We start from the raw sequence: 18,037 nt of genomic DNA on the forward strand, positions 1-18,037 counted from the left end.
CTAAACGACTTCCTCATAGAGTAGGGTTGGGGCTGTACTTGGGGAAACAGCTTCCGACACAATCTAAAAATGTTCACTCCTACTCACAAAATAGAAAGAATGTGATAGGTCACCTGTGATTTTGTAAGCTGCAAAATATTGCTCCAACTACATCTTGTACTCCACACGGTCCTCTTGCTTTGGATCAAACTAATGGAAGGGAGACAGGGGCAATTCTCTGCCAGATTTCTGTGCCTCATTTGAAGTTTGCATGTTACCAGCAGTCTGGTAATACTTGACGGTAATGTTTGTATTTATTGGCTGCAAAACTGAACAAGTGCAGTAAGTAATGGTTCTCCTGTGGCTGCTATTCCATACAAAAAATTAAATACATTTATGTAGAATATGAATATACATAGTAGAAAGACAAAGTTGCCCTGCATCTGACCCCATCATCAGAAATGTCTGTTGTGTTTGTAGTTGTAAAAAGTGGCATAAGACATTCAGTAAATGAGTAAAACATGAGCATATTTATTTTCCATGTATACAAGGTAATTTAAATTATACATAACATAAAGTCTCACGCTTACTCTAGTACCCACACAATAATTGAATTGTCTATGTAGTAATGGTAGTCACTGAGTAAGAGTTTCTATCACTGAATATCAGTGCTGTCGCACTAGTTGATAGTAGTTGTTGTCTCTGCAAGTCTTTTGAGACATGGACAGAGCCAGTTGTGCGACATCTTAAAAAGACGCATACATGCAGTGAGGTAAAGCTTGCTGCTCACCTCAGATGCAGTATCAATCAGGCATTAGCACTTAGAGATTACAGTGGCAATATGTGTGTGAGTTGCGTTTATGTGACAGTGTATGAGTTTTGTTTTTTGTACATTTTATGAAGTACTAGACTGATAGCTGAATAATATCTAGTAGTCTTTTTCATTGTGCCTGCCTACCACTCTACACCTCCCTTATTTGATGAGTAGTGGACTACCCTTTTCATACCGTTGTTTTCTACAGTAGTTCTGGAGATTATGTAAAGACATAGCAGGAGACTTTATAATGCATAAAGGTAATTATGCTGTTGCTTGTGGAGTGGACGGTTGCTGTGATTCAGTACTTTTCTGCATAACTTATTGCTGGTAATGGTGCTGTATTTAGATTACCTTAAAAATGTCACTAGTAGAAGATTCATAGCTAACTGTGATTTCAAATTCTGAAACGTATATTGGAGCATCTGAGTGAAATGCAAATAAGTTAGTAGCTGATAATCAGTGTTCAGACCATTGTAAAGTGCAAGTTGAGCAATATCCTACAAGACTTTTATGACAATTTCACTTGGTTTTACAAATGGAATGCTCTTTGTGTTGTGCTCAAATGGGGCAGACTCCGTATTACCCTCCTGAACCCACCGATTGCATATTCTGCTAACATTGGATCTCAACCAACACGAGCAGCAATGTCGTGATACGATAAACCACAATCGCGATGGGCTACAATCCGACCTTTATCAAAGTCAGAAATGTGATGGTACGCATTTCTCCTCCTTACAAGAGGCATCACAACAATGTTTCACCAGGCAACGCTGGTCAACTGCTGTTTGTGTATGAGAAACCTGTTGGAAACTTTCCTCATGTCAGCACGCTGTAGGTGTTGCCACCGGTGCCCACCTCGTATGAATGCTCTGAAAAGCTAATCATTTGCATATCACAACATCTTCTTCCTGTCAGTTAAATTTCACGTCTGTAGCATGTCATCTTCATGGTGTAGCAATTTTAATGGCCAGTAGTGTACTTTGTCTGTCTCTTTGGGTTCTGTGGCCGCCCTGATGATGCCATTGTGGTGGTTTGGGGATTCTTCAAACACCCTTCTCAACATATCAGGCAGCAGTCCTGTTAAGAAAGCATCTAATGCCCTATGTTCTGCTTCCTGCAGAATAATTTTGTTTGTTTCATCATTCCCTGTGAGTTGATAGTTACTGGCATTGATCTTTCTTATTCTGTCCATAAAATTTTCTACCAACTCAATCCCATTTAGTTTCCCATGGAACAATCTGGAAGTATTCTGTTTCTTATAATGCTGCACCAGACCCTCTTTAAGTTTCTCAAATTGAAGGGCATTTCATAAGTATACATGATACATGATGTATGTCTTTTCTTCCCCTATCAGGTGCAACTTGGTTATCTGCAAGAACTGCCCTTCTGTCCAGAAACCCATCTTTGCTGCTGACAACAGGTCATCTATTAATTCTAACACATCCTCCGTTGCCTTGCCCAAGAAGGGACTAACCAGACTAGCAGCAGCTGAAATGAGGCAGCAGCTGAAGTAAGGGATCAGTCAAACTGGACAAGGCCCTCACCAGTCTTGCAGCATTCAGTTAATTATAGTTCCCAGTTATCAGTTCTCAACTGAGCTGCCTATCATAGGAAAGTTTGCACTGCTTCTTGTATAGTAACTCCAAGTAGCCTTGACTCAGACATTGTGGAACCTCTATCCATTACACAAAAATGGAGCAGAGAAACAAAACAAAAACCACAACAACATAGGCAGCAGTAGCTTTAAAACACTACTACCCTTGATCTTTATGTCTAATCATTAAACATCTTGATTGGGTAGATTGTTCAGCATAATGCCCGTGCCTGCAGCGCGTCACACATAACTGATGCTGCCCGTGTAAATGGCACGTTGTGGCACAGCCGGTTGAACTGGATGCACCTCACTAGATGCCTGCCACTGTAATCCTCACTAGCAGTACTTCAAAACTGTGAATGCTCTACAGCTTTGTCATGTTTAATAAACTTCATCCTTAAGTTCCTATGGCAGTATCGTCTCTCAGTTATAACCCTTCTACACAAAACACAGGAGGGAAGAGTAGAAATCAGTCAGTCCACTCTCCCTGCTGCTTTCTAGATGGTGCTCGCTGTGGCTGTTGACGCCATCTTTAGTGCAGCTGTCTGTGGCAGAAACACGTCTGCACCACTCATAGAGGTTATGGGTATATGACATTTACTGTGGGTGGTGGAGCTTGCCTGCTAGTGTCAGGGAGGCCTTCAGCTGCCCCCCCCCCCCACCCAATTTGTGCTTTCCTTGGTGTCCTATAAAGGTAAGAAGTGGATGTCTAACATCCTTCTTATATTTGGTGCGAGAATACATTAGCATATCACCCCCAAGGTGGGCTGACCTCTCTCAGTGAAATGTGCTTAAATCAGCAAACGATCTTTTGTCACATCACTCAAGTCGTGTCACCTCGGCTAGCAAGCAGTGAAGTTATATGGTCAGCTCTCCATTGGTGCAGTGTTGCATTAGCTCCCAGGCAGTCGATCAGCCCTCCACTACAACAGACTCCACAAGTTTGATCGTGTTGGCTAAGTATATGCCAAACTCAGTGCAGGATGTGCCAAGTCACAGAGTGTCAAACCATGGAGCTTGGTGCAGATGACTGTGTGGATTCCCGTCCCCCACGCCCTCTCCCCACCTCCACCGAAGTGATGAACAGCGCCGGCTGGGGTGGCCGAGCGGTTCTAGGCACTACAGTCTGGAACCGCGTCACTGCTACGGTTGCAGGTTCGAATCCGAATCCTGCCTCCGGCATGGATGTGTGTGATGTCCTTAGGTTAGTTAGGTTTAAGTAGTTCTAAGTTCTAGGGGACTGATGACCTTAGAATTCAAGTCCCATAGTGCTCAGAGCCATTTGAACCCTTTTTATTTATTTATTTATTTATGAACAGCAGCAGTATTTGCCCACACAAGGCGACAGCAGCTGGGCTGCTAAATGGCTCAGATACAGACTGCAGATTTCTGGGGTAAGTAGCCTCCAGTGGATGGAAGTTACCCAGCAGGTGGCTGGTCAGCTAGAAGGCACCTTGTTAGCAGCATTCAGACTCAGACAGCCACACAGATAGAGGAGGTGGCTTGATTATGTATTTTGGGATGTTGACCGGCGTAGACTTGTGCTTGTAGCTGGCTCCTGGTGGTGGCTAAAACTGGTTGTCTAAAATGAGCAGTATTTATGTAAAGCCATTCCATCACTACTTCTGAAGTAGCTGTACTTTTCTTTCCAGCTGGGTGTGAGGCTTGAGGTATAGTAATTGAGCAATGATGACATCACTGCCTTTGTGGCCCACTCCTTTCCATATCATATTTAGTGGTACCTAGTGGTCTGCTATGACAATGTCGCAGCTTCGCTTTTCAGTAGCCCCATATCATGACTTCTGCAGTGTGTAGATAGTCCAAATACAGCTTCTTGCGCAAGAACACACACCAATGTGGCTTCTTGCACCAGTGTTCCATGACATCTGGCTGCTGAATTGGGTACAGGTTCCTTCTACTATGCTCAGCAGAGCTGTAGCATAACAGAATCAATATATGACCCTGTGACTGCAGAGAAAATGTTGCAGTACCAATTTACCTGGAGATTAAGTGACTTTCTACACTGCAAGTGGACACAACATCTCAAACATGTTTGCAGGTCATAAGGCAGTGGCTATATATTTAAGCTGCTGAATGCCTTTTATTTTTATTTTTCCTTTCAAAGAAACAAAAAATTATAATATGTGTATATTTTTGCATAGTTATTATTCTGATGGAAATGAATCATTACAGGTGATCATTATGTCGAGCTCAGGAGCACCTGGTTCTCCAAGTATCCTTCAACGATCTTTGAGTGTGCCTGTGGTAAAAACTGTCTCAGCTTGTGGTTCACCAAATACAACACAGAGACCATCATCACTCATCCTTAGTGGCCAACCCCATAGTCGTGCTCCCATCTCTCCACCAGGTTCCAGTGCTGTGGGAAATATTGTTACCATATCGACGAGCACATCTAGCTCTGTTACCCTCCCATCACCTGGTAAGTAAAGGAACAGTATTGCATATTACTAATGCATTATTCATCAGCTACAGAATTAGTTATAAGTTTCATTGGTATTTGTAGTGTTCTTAATTTGAGCTTGTAAGTACTTAGCTTATAAAAATTTGCGCGTGCGCACACACACACACACACACACACACACACACACACACACACACACACACACACACACACTCGCATCCTTAATTAAACATGACAGTGCTTCAGCAAACATGCTTAATTGAAAACAGCAAACATGATGTAAACGTTTTTATCTCATTTACACCCATTGTGATTATGCAGGAGAACTAATGAACCCCATATGGGTCTAATGTTCCTTGATATAAATTAGGAAACTTGTATATAGTGCATTCTGTTAATAAAAGAGCTAGATTTTGTATGAAGTACTTAGATAATAAATAAAATGCTGGTTGACAGAATGCTCACAGATTACAGTATTATGCTGACCTGATACAATAACATTCAGGAACACAATGTTGTTGAAAGTCTTTCAGATTTATAAACGAAATATGAACTCTCTAAATATTGTTGGCTATTGCAGTGTGCATCTATGAAATAAGAAGGAAACTGTCAGCGGGTAGTGAGAATTTATGATTCGAAGTATTCTGGTAACTTTTAGGAAGACGACATATTCTTTTACTTTGTTTTTAAATATATTGTGGGATTTGAATTTTCTGCCCAGTGCTCGCCTGTAACATGTTGTAGACTTTTTCACCAGAATATAAAACTCCATCCTGAACCCTTAATGCATATGCCTAATCTGTATGGAAGTTATTTCTACTTCTAGTATCGACTTCAAGATATATTCACTCTTGTTATTGTCCTATTGTAAACAGAATCAAGTCTAAGTCCAAATCCAAAATCAGAGCCATCAACGTAGTAAAACACTTAGTACTGAATGCACATTTAATGCAAACACTAACATACAGCTAGAACACAACTGTCCTCCAGGGCAGAGTGGTCTACTGTTTATACAAGTTTGGAATATTCAATAATATACAAACATTACACATATAAGAAATTTTGATGACCTTTCAGAAGTGATAAATACTAAATAACAAGTAATTGGTGGTGGTGACCTGCAACACACCATCCAGTGATGCTAACTGCTGTGCCACACTGCATCCAGTACAGCTCATGGCATTGCTCCCTTTCCTAAAAAAAACAGCAAACCATTATTTTGGTGCCGTATACAGTATCCTGGATCTAGTTTTCTTGTGGCAGCATGGTCAGACCCTTGCCTTCTGGATATATTGTCACATGCTCTTCTTTATGACAAGCATCAAGGCTCTGCGATTGTCAAGCAGGTCTTCAGGTTCATTGAACTAGAAGCCCCCATTTTCGATGTACTCATCAGGACTGTAGTAGGGTGATGAGGGGGGCAGTGCACAAATGGTTTAATTCATACTTAACTGGAAGAATGCAGAAAGTTGAAATAAGTGGTTCATATAATGTTAAAACATCAGCTGATTCCTCAAACTGTGGGGCTATCAAGTACGGGGTCCCTCAGAGTTCGATCTTAGGTCCTTTACTGTTTTTTATATACATTAATGACTTACCATTCCACATTGATGAAGATGCAAAGTTAGTTCTTTTTGCTGATGATACAAGTATAGTAATAACATCCAAAAACCAAGAACTAAGTGATGTAATTGTAAATGATGTTTTTCACAAAATTATTCAGTGGTTCTCAGCAAACGGACTCTCTTTAAATTTTGATAAAACGCAGTATATACAGTTCCGTATTGTAAATGGCACAACTCCAGTAATAAATATAGACTTTGAACAGAAGTCTGTAGCTAAGGTAGAATCTTCAAAATTTTTAGGTGTGTCCATTGATGAGAGGTTAAACTGGAAGCAACACATTGCTGGTCTGCTGAAACGTCTGAGTTCAGCTACGTATGCTGTTAGGGTTATTGCAAATTTTGGTGATAAGAATCTCAGTAAATTAGCTTACTATGCCTACTTTCATTCACTGCTTTCATATGGCATCATATTCTGGGGTAATTCCTCATTGAGTATAAAAGTATTCATTGCTCAAAAACGTGTAATCAGAATAATTGCTGGAACCCACCCACGGTCATCCTGCAGACATCTATTTAAGGATCTAGGGATCCTCACAGTATACATATTCACTTATGAAATTTATTGTTAATAATCCAGTGCAGTTCAAAAGTAATAGCAGTGTGCATAGCTATAACACCAGGAGAAAGTATGATCTTCACTATGCAGGGTTAAATCTGACTTTGGCACAGAAAGGGTAAATTATGCTGCCACAGAAGCCTTTGGTCACCTACCAAACAGCACCAAAAGCCTGACAGAAAGCCAACTGACATTTAAAAATAATTTAAAAGAATTTCTAGATGACAACTCCTTCTACTCATTGGCTGAATTTTTAGATATAAATTAAGGGGGAGGGGAATAAAAGAAAAAAAACTTAAACATTAGTGTCATGCAATATTTTGTGTAATGTAATATCTTGTACAGACATCTTTTATTAACCTGACACGTTCCACATCATTACAAAGTGTCGTATTCATGATCTACGGAACAAGTATTATCTAGGCAGCCTGAGTGTCGTCCAGTTGAAATGTCATTTGAGAGTATATCTGCCGAGATCTTATTACAGCATTCTGTGAGACCATTCATCCGTGGATGGTAGCCATTTGTCATCCTGTGGGTGATGTCAGCATGTGAAATTACCTCTGAAACTAGTCTTGACTAAAAAACTTTTCCTCAATCTGAGACCATCTCATGGGGTGCTCTGTGCTTCAGAATGTCTTCTATGAGGAACAATGAAATTTTGAGAGCTTTGCTGATAGTTAAGATGGTGAGGGAGTCAGTACAGGCTATTATCCATCAATTCCCATTTGTCAAATTTGAAAACCTCTGCAAGAGGTCAGTTCCAGCTTGGTGAAATGGTGCTGCTGCAGGCAGAATTGGTAGCAGGTGCCCTGGAGGTAATTGTGGCACAGGATTCCATCACTGGCTTTCCCTACAGTGGTTCACATAATGTCTAAAGGATCGGTAGAGACCTGGCCAGTGTTGCCTGTGCCTGATTTCTCTCTAGGTACTTCACAAATTCCAGGTGACCAGATGTTGGAGTGCTGTAGATGAACTGGGATGACGAACAACCATTTCAGCTCAACTAGATTGTATTTCTTCTTATAAAATGTTATGTTTGTTAAGTGTTGGTTTTTCATTCTTCAAGGCTTTTATGATTTTCAACAATGCCGGGTCTTCCCACTGTTCAAGATCAACGTCATTTAATACAGCGATGACTGAGATTTTGTCCATGCTGCTGTATTCTGTTGCTAAGAGTCCTTGCAAGGCAATCAACATCCATGAATTTGCATACATTTTTATATACCAATGCAACAATATACTCCTGAAGCCTCAATGTCCATCTCACCAGTGACCTGATGCCAAGATAGAGAATGGTGGTCTTCACGATAGTGAATGTTATGCCAAGTAAATACAGTTAGAACTTGTTAATGACCCAAATATCTGCAAAGCATTATTTCTCAGTTGCAGAGGAGTTCCTTTCAGATTTGTAGAGTACTCTGGAAGCATAAACTATCACCTATTCAACGCCTTCCTGGATTAGTACTCGAACTACACCTATCCCATAACTGATAAAGTCATTACGCTTATCGTGCAATGCTAGGGCTGGAGAAGACATTAATGCTTTTTAAGATTAAGAAAAGATCTTTCTTGCACCTTGTTTCAGAAAATTTGTTGACTCCCTGCAGTAGTTCTTGCAACAGACATGCTTTGGCACAGGAGTCTTTCATGAATCGCCAGTAGTAAGGGCACATTCAACGAAAACTGCTCACATCACGAACGTACCAGGAAGTTGGAACACCTTCAGCTGTTCTTATTTTCTCAATGTTGGGACAGACTCAGTTATCAGTAACTAGGTGCCCCAAGAGTTTTGTTTCTCTGATGGCAAAGACACGCTTTTTCACATTGAGGCAGAGACCAGCAGTTTGAACACTCATCGACATGATTGTTCGGTGGCTTATATGTCCTTCAAATACCATCAAAAAAATATCACTTCATCCAAATAGCAAATAAATTTAAGGTGCTGAAACAGGTTGTCCATCATACATTCAAATATAGCTGCAGCATTATATGGTTCATAATTTTGAATTCATAGAGGTCATTAAGAATTATGAAGGCAGTGTTTTCCCAGTTAGTCTTGTCAACCATGATTTGTCTGTAGCCTGTATGCATGTCCACAGCTGAGAAAGACTTTGCCCCTCTCAAATAGTCTAGGGTGTCTTCAGTGCACATCGAGGGGTAGACATTGTTTTTCATGATTTTGTTCAGCCATCAGTAGTCAATACAGAAACAGTGTGCCATCCTTGCCATCCTTCTTCATCACAAGAATGACAGGAGAGAACTAAGGACTCTCTGAAGGTTCAAAGATGTCATCTTTCAGCATCTTCTTCCATTTCCTCCTCCAGATTCTCTAGCATTTAACCAGTGACACCATATATGGGCACTGGCTAATTGGTGAAACCTCATTGTTGATGTTGTATTTTGCCATGGGCCATTTGGTCTGTCTTTTCTCTACTCCAAATTTCAAAGCACCTGAAAACTAACACATGACACTTGCTGATGTTCCTCAGTCAGTCCAGTTTTTATTGTGGTTTGATACTAGGTGCCTCCATCCATTGTCTGTAGTACCGGCAGAACACAATACTTTGTCTGTGGCATTAAGCTGCCTCTCTTGGACTAGTTCAGTTGCCTCTGTGCTCATGCCCTTAGGGATGAGTTGTGGTCTTCCGTCTATCAAAAGAGCAGTGTGTGAAGTCTTCAACAACTACTGTAGTAGAATATTATTACAGTATCTCTCTCAAACCACCAGAAAATCTGGTCATATGTAAAGACTGTTAATGATACCAAAATCAGTGTCCAAACACTCATGAATGAGGCTGGGACTAAAACTGAGAGTATCAGACCAAAAACAGAAATGGTGAAATCTATTTTCAAATATTCCTTTATAAGTGAAATGCCAAGGGTATTTCACTAATTTAATTCTTGCACCACTGCAAAAATGATTGCTATAGATATTAGTGTCAGTGGTGTTGAGAAACAGTTCAAATCAATAAAATTAAACAAAGCCCCCAGCCATTGCGGCTGATGCCCCCCTCCCCAGCTATTCCACCATTTCAGGAAAACAAAGGAAGATTATGAAACAAGTGTGTGATGTCTGCAACCTCATTTCATAGCATTTCAGATATAGCATCCATTGTTGCAAAAAGATTTTTCCTTGTTGTGGATTGCATCTGAGATGTTTCATTTGCTTCAAAAACTTGCAGCATTGAAAGACGCATCAGTTTTGTCATTTTCTGAAATGTATGACTTGCTTAGTACTTATTATATTAAGCCAACCCACATGGTGGTTTCCCATATGAAGTTGCAACCAGCTGCAAAAGAAACCAGGCCAATTCTATCAAGCGTGGTAGCCGACCTCAGTGGGCTAAGTAGGAACTGCTAATTTGTGTGCGCTCATTGCCAGTACTCGTATGATGAGTGTCCGATTCATGACATCATCGTTTGTTCTATCCTGGACAGAGAGGTCCATCAGGAGGCATTGTGCTTAGAAGATCCAACAGTTGAGGAGGTTTTGGTTATCACTAACACTTTCGAAGTGACGCAAGCTGCATCTGAACAGTTTGAGGATGTCATGGACATTGTGCAGTGCACTTGTTGACACAACATTTTGTGACATACCCTGACGCACTCAATTTGTTCCTCTAATTCATTTTGGTCACAATCAGAAGGTGCTGTTTTCTGCTAGTGAATCCTATTGTGTCCCGGCTGTTTCTGTGTACACTCTTGGTGACGCTGCACACATGGTCATGTCGTGTATGCCACTTGCTGTAAACAAGGTCATGTGGTCACAATCTGTCGTAGCTCCACGTGCAGTTGGGTGTGGGATGCAGGTGTGGAATTCACAGATGTGCATAGTATTGCACCAGTCCATGGCCACAAGTTCAGTGTACCTAGTAAGATTTACATTACACTGTTGATTCAGCATCAACCGTTCCATTTCCAAGTCAACACTAGGTCCTTTGTGTCTCTCGCGAACCTGGAAACATACCATCTACTGGTTTCACCTACTCTCTCCTCCACAAATTGTCATTTGGTCGGTTATGGAACTAGTTCATTCCTGTTCAAGGAGAGTTCACCATCAACATCAAGTATCAGCTTATTGCAAGGGTAATCATGCCACTGGGTAAACAGCAGGTTCCTGCCACAGATGCGTCCCAGTATGGACTCAGGCTGTTATGTCTCCAGGGAGGCTGAATCTGAACAACCTCTAAGATATGCCTCCAAAGAAGTCAACAGCTGCTCAGTACAATTATTTGCAAGTAGAAAAGGAAGCATTGGGGATTATCTATGTGGTCCACAAATTCTACATTTTCCTTTGTGGAAACGAATTCCATCTCTTCATTGACAAAGCACTTGTGGTGCTTTTCAGCCCCCTGTTCTTGGCTTCCTGTCAGGACCACAGAAAGACTTCAGTGGTGGGCTTTATTTTTGAATGCACATTCAGTACAAGATTCTTAATCATCTCACTGCTTATCATGCCAGTGCAGACATGCTGTCACGCTTACCCATTCATCCTGACCCCGAATTCAACAAAACAGAAGTTGTGTGTTTCCAAATAAATTATCTTGTGCAGCAGGCATTGGATAGGCCCCGAGTCACAGCAAAAGGCATAGAAAAAGCCAGTCAGCAAGATCCATCACTCCGTCTGGTCCCTCATTTTCTTTCAAAATGTTGGCCTAAATTGCTTCATGCTAAGGACTCATGCCTAATTGGCAATTTTTTCCTCCTTCGTAGTCGTCACGCACTGGTTGATGGAACACTCTCCCCACTACAGATTCAGACGAAGTCTGCCTTGTCATCCTGCTGCTCCTGCAGTCTCAGATCCTCCATGGCTGGGGTGGGGGGTTCTGCATGTACAGCTGGACATCATCATCTAAGGTGAATCGTTTGCCCCTCAGAGCCTTTTTAAGGGAACCAAAAATGACATAATGACAGGAAGAGATGTGCAGACTGTATGGAAGGTGGCAGAGAACCTCCCATTTGAATTTCTGCACGAGTGCCGTGACTGTGTAGGCTGTATGAAGCTTTGCATTGTCATGGAGCAGAATGGCCCCACCGGTGAGATTGCCTGGTCGTTTTGATTTGATCGCTCGGCAAAGGGTGGCCAAGGTTTGCAAGTAATGCCGGGCATTCACTGCTATCCTGTGCTGCAGGAAATGAATCAGAAGAGGGCCACCTTGGTCAAAGAAGAATGTCAGCATAACCTTTCCTACACTCGTGTGGATGGCCTTGGCTTTTTTTGGTGGTGGTGACTCTGAATGCTTCCACTGGAGACTTCGTTGTTTTGATTCTGGTTTGAAGTGATGACACCATGACTCATCTCCAGCCCCCACTCATGCCAGGATCGCATTCCCTTCCCGAGCATAGCGATGCAGATGAGCAAGACAGTGGGCCATTCAATATGTATCCTGGTGTGATTGAAGACTGTGGGGCACCCATTGGGCACATACTTTGCGCATGTGCAGTTGTTACTTCATGATGGTGTGAACACTTCTGATGCTCAGTCCGACCACAATGGTCACTCGGTGGTCTTGGGTAATGAGTGTATCCACCAGCTGGACAATGTAATCAGTAATGCAGTGTGGTGCTCCAGTCCGTGCATCATCAGCTAATGACACCTGCCCTTCCTTGAAGCGCTTGTGCCACGCCTTGACCCTTGCAAGGGACATGCAGTGTTCACTGTACACCTATGACATTTTTCGATGAATGTCCATTCCTCCTACTCCTTTCACTGTCTGAAAACGAACAATACCTCTTTGCTCTTCTGTTGCCACCTCCACGTCACTTTTTCAATGTGACTGGCAGCATTGGACAACTGATACATGCTACTGCTAGCTCTATATAGTCATGTGATGTGCACGTGTGCCCTCTAGCGATGAGCTGTGAACTTCCAATCTCTGTCAGAACAACACCTCGTTACACACGCCATGATGTTTCCCTCCTGTCAGTGGTTTGCTCATTCCAGACTCCAGCTAATTTCTTTTTGAACGCCCCTTATACATAGATTTTGTAGGTCCTTTCTGTCATTCAATATGGTTAGTTGTGATGGATGCACTATCAAATTAGCCACATGTCATGCAGATGTGCTCCACTTCAGCAGAAGCTACAGTGCGGGCTCTAACACAGAATTTTGTGATTGAACAATTGCCATGTACAATTGTCTCCAATTACAGCCCACAGTTTGCCTCAGAGAGCCTTCCTGTAGGCGATGCCCACTCCTACACCCAAGGATCGGGTGCCATGGAGACTCCTTCCCTGGATGAGCTAGTGGGCGTCGAGATGGAGCCATGGCCCACTTTGGCATTCAGCAAGTGTCTGACAGCAGCACGCCAAATGCCTCCCGCTCATCAGAGCACCAGGCAGATGTTCGCCTGTCAGTGTTGCCTCCCTCTCTAACTACCACATGGTCCACAGAACCCCCATGCACGGGGTCGTCGCTGCAGCCAGGACACCACAATCCAGGCCACTTTCACCTGTCCACCTGGAGACAGCTGACAGCAAATTCCTTAGAGAGTGATGCCTCTTTGGATGCTGATGAGCTAGTGGAAAACAACATATCACCATGCAGCTGTTATTGTCCTACTGCCATACCTCTGCTGTCACCCTCAGGTCATCTGGGCAGATCAGGTGGCTTCCTCACCTTTGCCGACCTTCCGCCAGCAGCGATCCGGCCAGCGTGGTCCTCCTTTTCTGCATGCTGACGACTGTGGCACCAGCTCCATGGAAGAGGGGAGGTATGTGGCATCAAGCCTGTGTGGTCTACCATGGCAGCACTTGAATCAGGCACCAGCAGTGGCTGGGCAAGTGTGCCACCATCACCCTCAGCCAGTGCTCTGGCTGGCAAATACGAACACATTGGGCTGCTGACAGCAGGGCCTTGTTCACTCGTATCTTCTCTACCATACCAGCTCAGTGCCAGTGTGCTTTCAGTTGTTAGTTGTACTTGGACAGTTAACTGTTGTGTTAATGTTACTCTAACCGTAACATTAGTCAGTATGCAGTTGTCAGCCGACATAATTTATGTTTATGCAGTAGTTATCAATAAAGAGTGTACATTCAACAGAGTTTCTCTCACTGTTTCATATAATCATTTTAGCAATTCAGAGTGGTGATGTTGGTTAACTGTACTACCCTGGGGAATGAATTCATGGTGAACGATCCCCTTGATCTCGAAAAAACAAACCAATGACGTCTTCACATGGGATCTCACCTGCATTGCTTTATTTGGTCTTGTTGCCGAAGGATTCCTCCACTGGCTAGATTGTTGCTTCATTTCTGGGTCATATCCATAACACCACAATGTATCCCCTGTGATGACCTTTGCATTAAAATCCAGATCAATTTCTGACTGTTCTGGCTCATTCCGACAATTTTTGCTGCTGATTCCCTAACAGAGAACAGGACCTGATATTAGCATGTATTTAATGTCTGCCTTTGAAAAATTGCCGAACATGTGAAACACCACATAGTCACACTGGGCATAATAATGTTTTCACACCAGTGCCACATGACAACTGATTCAAAACATTGCCTAGTGAAGACCTGTAGAAGGAGAATTCAGGACTGATGTTGTACTGACTGCCAGAGAAAAATTCTCACTACTTTTGCCCCCCCCCCCCTCCCCTTGTACATTGGTTTCAGTTTTACATATAATAAAGAACAAATTTTATTGGCTCCTCATAAGTTATTAATAATGCATTATTGTTAATTAGAAATAAATGAAAAGGGTTATCTATATTATTAAATGGGTAATCTGGAGCACAGTCACACAATCCCAGCCCCTGTTGCAGGTGGGCTATCTAACAGCTCCCAGGAGCAACACAAATTTTATTTGCAATATTTCAAATTGTTATTAACTTAAATTAAAAATTATGTCATAATCAACTCATTAAGAGGTATAATATTACATTAAAGGCATAACAGAGTGAGACAAGTATTCCAGGTAGAAATTGTGTACATGTCTTGAAGCAGTGTAGCTCATGACGTGCAAATTAAAATTACTCACATTCATCTAGTACCAGAGAATGAGAGCCCTTAGGTATGTCTGAGACACTTGACACATGATATCAAATGTTAACAAAACTTTATCATGTACTATGTTTTTGCTACCTGTGCAGTAAAACATTAGCATCAGGCGTGACTTTTTAATTTATTACTTCCTTACTACTAACTCCATTCCCAACACATTTTGCAGACAGTATCCACATAAACCACTGAATGTACCTGCAAAATTATGTATTTGTACAACACATAGTTCAGGAGATAAGGTATTATAAACATTGAGATGCATAAAAAACTAACTTTTACTTAAAGTGGAGTGCAAATTAACCAGACTATATTCATCGAGCACTTTGTAATGAGAACTCTTAGTGACTTCCAATAAACTTTAAACATAATTTCAACTGTTTCTAAACTTTTTCTTGCTAAAATGCGTAATGTCAAATATCTGACACGTTAACTCGTATGTAAAGTAATCAGAATTTTAAAGCTGTTTTAAACAGGAGAGTTCAATTCTTTGAAGAATCAGTTGTTTTATTGGTAATTAAAAGTCAAGAAAAAATCCCTTTGTAGGAACTGTATTTATATTTTTTAATTTTACATTACATTTTCTTTCTTTGAGTGAAGCAAATTCAGTGGTTATCTCTTTGAGATCAAGTTTAGCTACTGTGTTCTATTCTACCTACAAGATAGCTAAATTTCACGGCTTTAACCTATGTTCATCCTTATGTAGCTTTATATCATCTTTAACATCTACAGCTACATGGTTTCTCTGCAATTCACACTTAAGTGCCTGGCAGGGGTTTTGTCGAACCATTTTCATACTACTACTCAACCATTCTACTCTCAAATGGCGCATGGGAAAAAGGAACATCTAAATCTTTCCGTTCAATCTCTGATTCCTCTTATTTTATTATGATGATCATTTCTCCCTACTTAGACAGGTGTCAACAAAATATTTTCACATTCAGAAGAGAAAGTTGGTGATTGAAATTTCGTAAATAGATCACGCCGCAAAGAAAACCCCTTTGTTTCAGTGACTGCCACCCAACTCACATGTCATATCAGTGACACTCTCCCCCCTATTGCGTGATAACACGAAACACGCTGCCCTTCTTTGCACTTTTTCAATGTCCTCTGTCAATCATACCTGGTAAGGATCCCACACCGCGCAGCAGTATTCCAGCAGAGGATGGACAAGTGAGTTCGTCACATCTTCTAAGTGTTCTGCCAACAAAGCACATTCTTTGTTTTGCCTTCCCCACAATATTATCTATGTGGTATTTTCAATTTAAGTTGCTCATAATTGTAATTCCTAGGTATTTAGTCGAATTGACAGCCCTTAGATTTGTGAGATTTATCGTATACCCAACATTTTATCAGATTTCGTTTAGTACCCATATGGATGACCTCGCACTTTTCTTTGTTTAGTGCCATTGGAATTGATCGTCTGATGATTTTACTAGACAGTAAATTACAGCACCATCTGCAAACAATCTAGGGGGGGCTGCTCAGATTATCAACTAGGTCATTTATGTAAATTAGGATCAGCAGAGAGCCTATGACACAACTTTGCGGAATGCCAGATATCGCTTCTGTGCTACTTGATGATTTACCGTCTATCACTATGAACTGTGACCTCTCTGAGAGGAAATCATGAATCCAGTCACACAACTGAGATGATACTCCATATGCACGCAATTTGATTAATAGTCGCTTGTGAGGAACGGTATCTAAAGCCTTCTGGAAACTAAGAATATGGAATTGATCTGAGATCCCTTGTCGACAGCACTCATTACTTCATGGGAATATAGAGTTAGCTGTGTTGCACAAGAATGGTATTTTCTGAATCCGTGTTGGTTATGTATCAATAAGTAATTTTCTTCAAAGTGATTCATAATGTTAGAGTACAGTATATGCTCCAAAATCCTACTGCAAATTGAGGTCAGTGATACGGGTCTGTAATTCAGTGGGTTACTCTTATTTCCTTTCTTGAAGATTGCTGTGACCTGTGCTGCTTTCCAGTCTTTAGATACAGACCTCTCGTTAAGTGAGTGGTTGTATATGATTGTTAAGAAAGGCACTATTGTGTCTGCATACTCTGAAAGGAACCTTATTGGTATACCATCTGGACCAGAAGACTTGCCTTTCTTAAGTGATTCGAGTTGTTTCGCGACACCTAAGATATCTACTTTTATGTCACTCATGCTAACAGCTGTTCTGGTTTCGAATTATGGAATATTTAGGTCATCTTCTTTCGTGAAGGAATTATGGAAAACTGTATTTAGTAACTCTGCTTTAGTGGCACCATCATCAGTAACATTTCCATCGCTATTGCGCAGTGACTGTATTGACTGTTTTTTGCCACTGGTGTATTTGACATAGGACCAGAAACTCTTTGGGTTTTCTACCATATTTTGAGACAATGTTTCATTGTGGAAACTATTAAAAGCATCTCGCATTGACATCCGAACTAAATTGCGAGCTTCCGTGAAACGTAGCCAGTCTTGGGGATTCTGCGTTCTTCTGAATTTGGCATGATTTTTTCGTTGCTTCTGCAACAGTGTTCTAACATGTTTAGTGTACCATGATGGATCAGTCCCGTCTCTATTAGCTTATGCAGTATGAATCTATCTATTGCTGTTGATACTGTATCTTTGAATTTGAGCAATATCTGCTCTACACTTACATAATTAGCTTGGAAAGAATGGAGACACTCTCTTAGGAAGGCATCAAGCAAGTTTTTATCTGCTGTTTTAAATCATGAACTAATTGTTCAAAGTAATTCTCAGAGAAAGCCTTTAGTACAATTTCAGAAGATGTTTTCTGTCTACCACCGGCTTTGAACATGTGTTTTCGCCAACAAATTGAGGGTAGATTGAAGTCTCCACCAATTATAACTGTAAGAGTGAGATACGTATTTGTAATGAGATTCAAGTTTTCGTTGAACCGTTCAGCTATTATATCATCTGAATGAGATTCAAATTTTCTTTGAACCGTTCAGCTATTATATCATCTGAGTCGGGGGTCGGTAGGAGGAGCCAATTATTATTTTGGTACGGCT

The 18,037-nt window shown here is 41.3% G+C and overlaps 1 protein-coding gene across 6 annotated transcripts in view; it reads left to right on the plus strand.

The window, feature by feature from the left end:
• The window catches only part of LOC126336812 (BRCA2-interacting transcriptional repressor EMSY), a 286,258-nt gene that overhangs the window by 122,745 nt on the left and 145,476 nt on the right, over nucleotides 1–18,037 (plus strand). For all 6 annotated transcript variants that reach the window (XM_050000859.1, XM_050000862.1, XM_050000861.1 and 3 more), the window contains exon 7: nucleotides 4,584–4,830. In XM_050000859.1, coding sequence (XP_049856816.1) covers nucleotides 4,584–4,830 — 247 coding nt within the window. The remainder of the gene's footprint in view (nucleotides 1–4,583; nucleotides 4,831–18,037) is intronic.

Source organism: Schistocerca gregaria, chromosome 2 (genome assembly GCF_023897955.1).
Source record: "Schistocerca gregaria isolate iqSchGreg1 chromosome 2, iqSchGreg1.2, whole genome shotgun sequence".
Taxonomy (NCBI): Eukaryota; Metazoa; Arthropoda; class Insecta; order Orthoptera; family Acrididae; genus Schistocerca; species Schistocerca gregaria.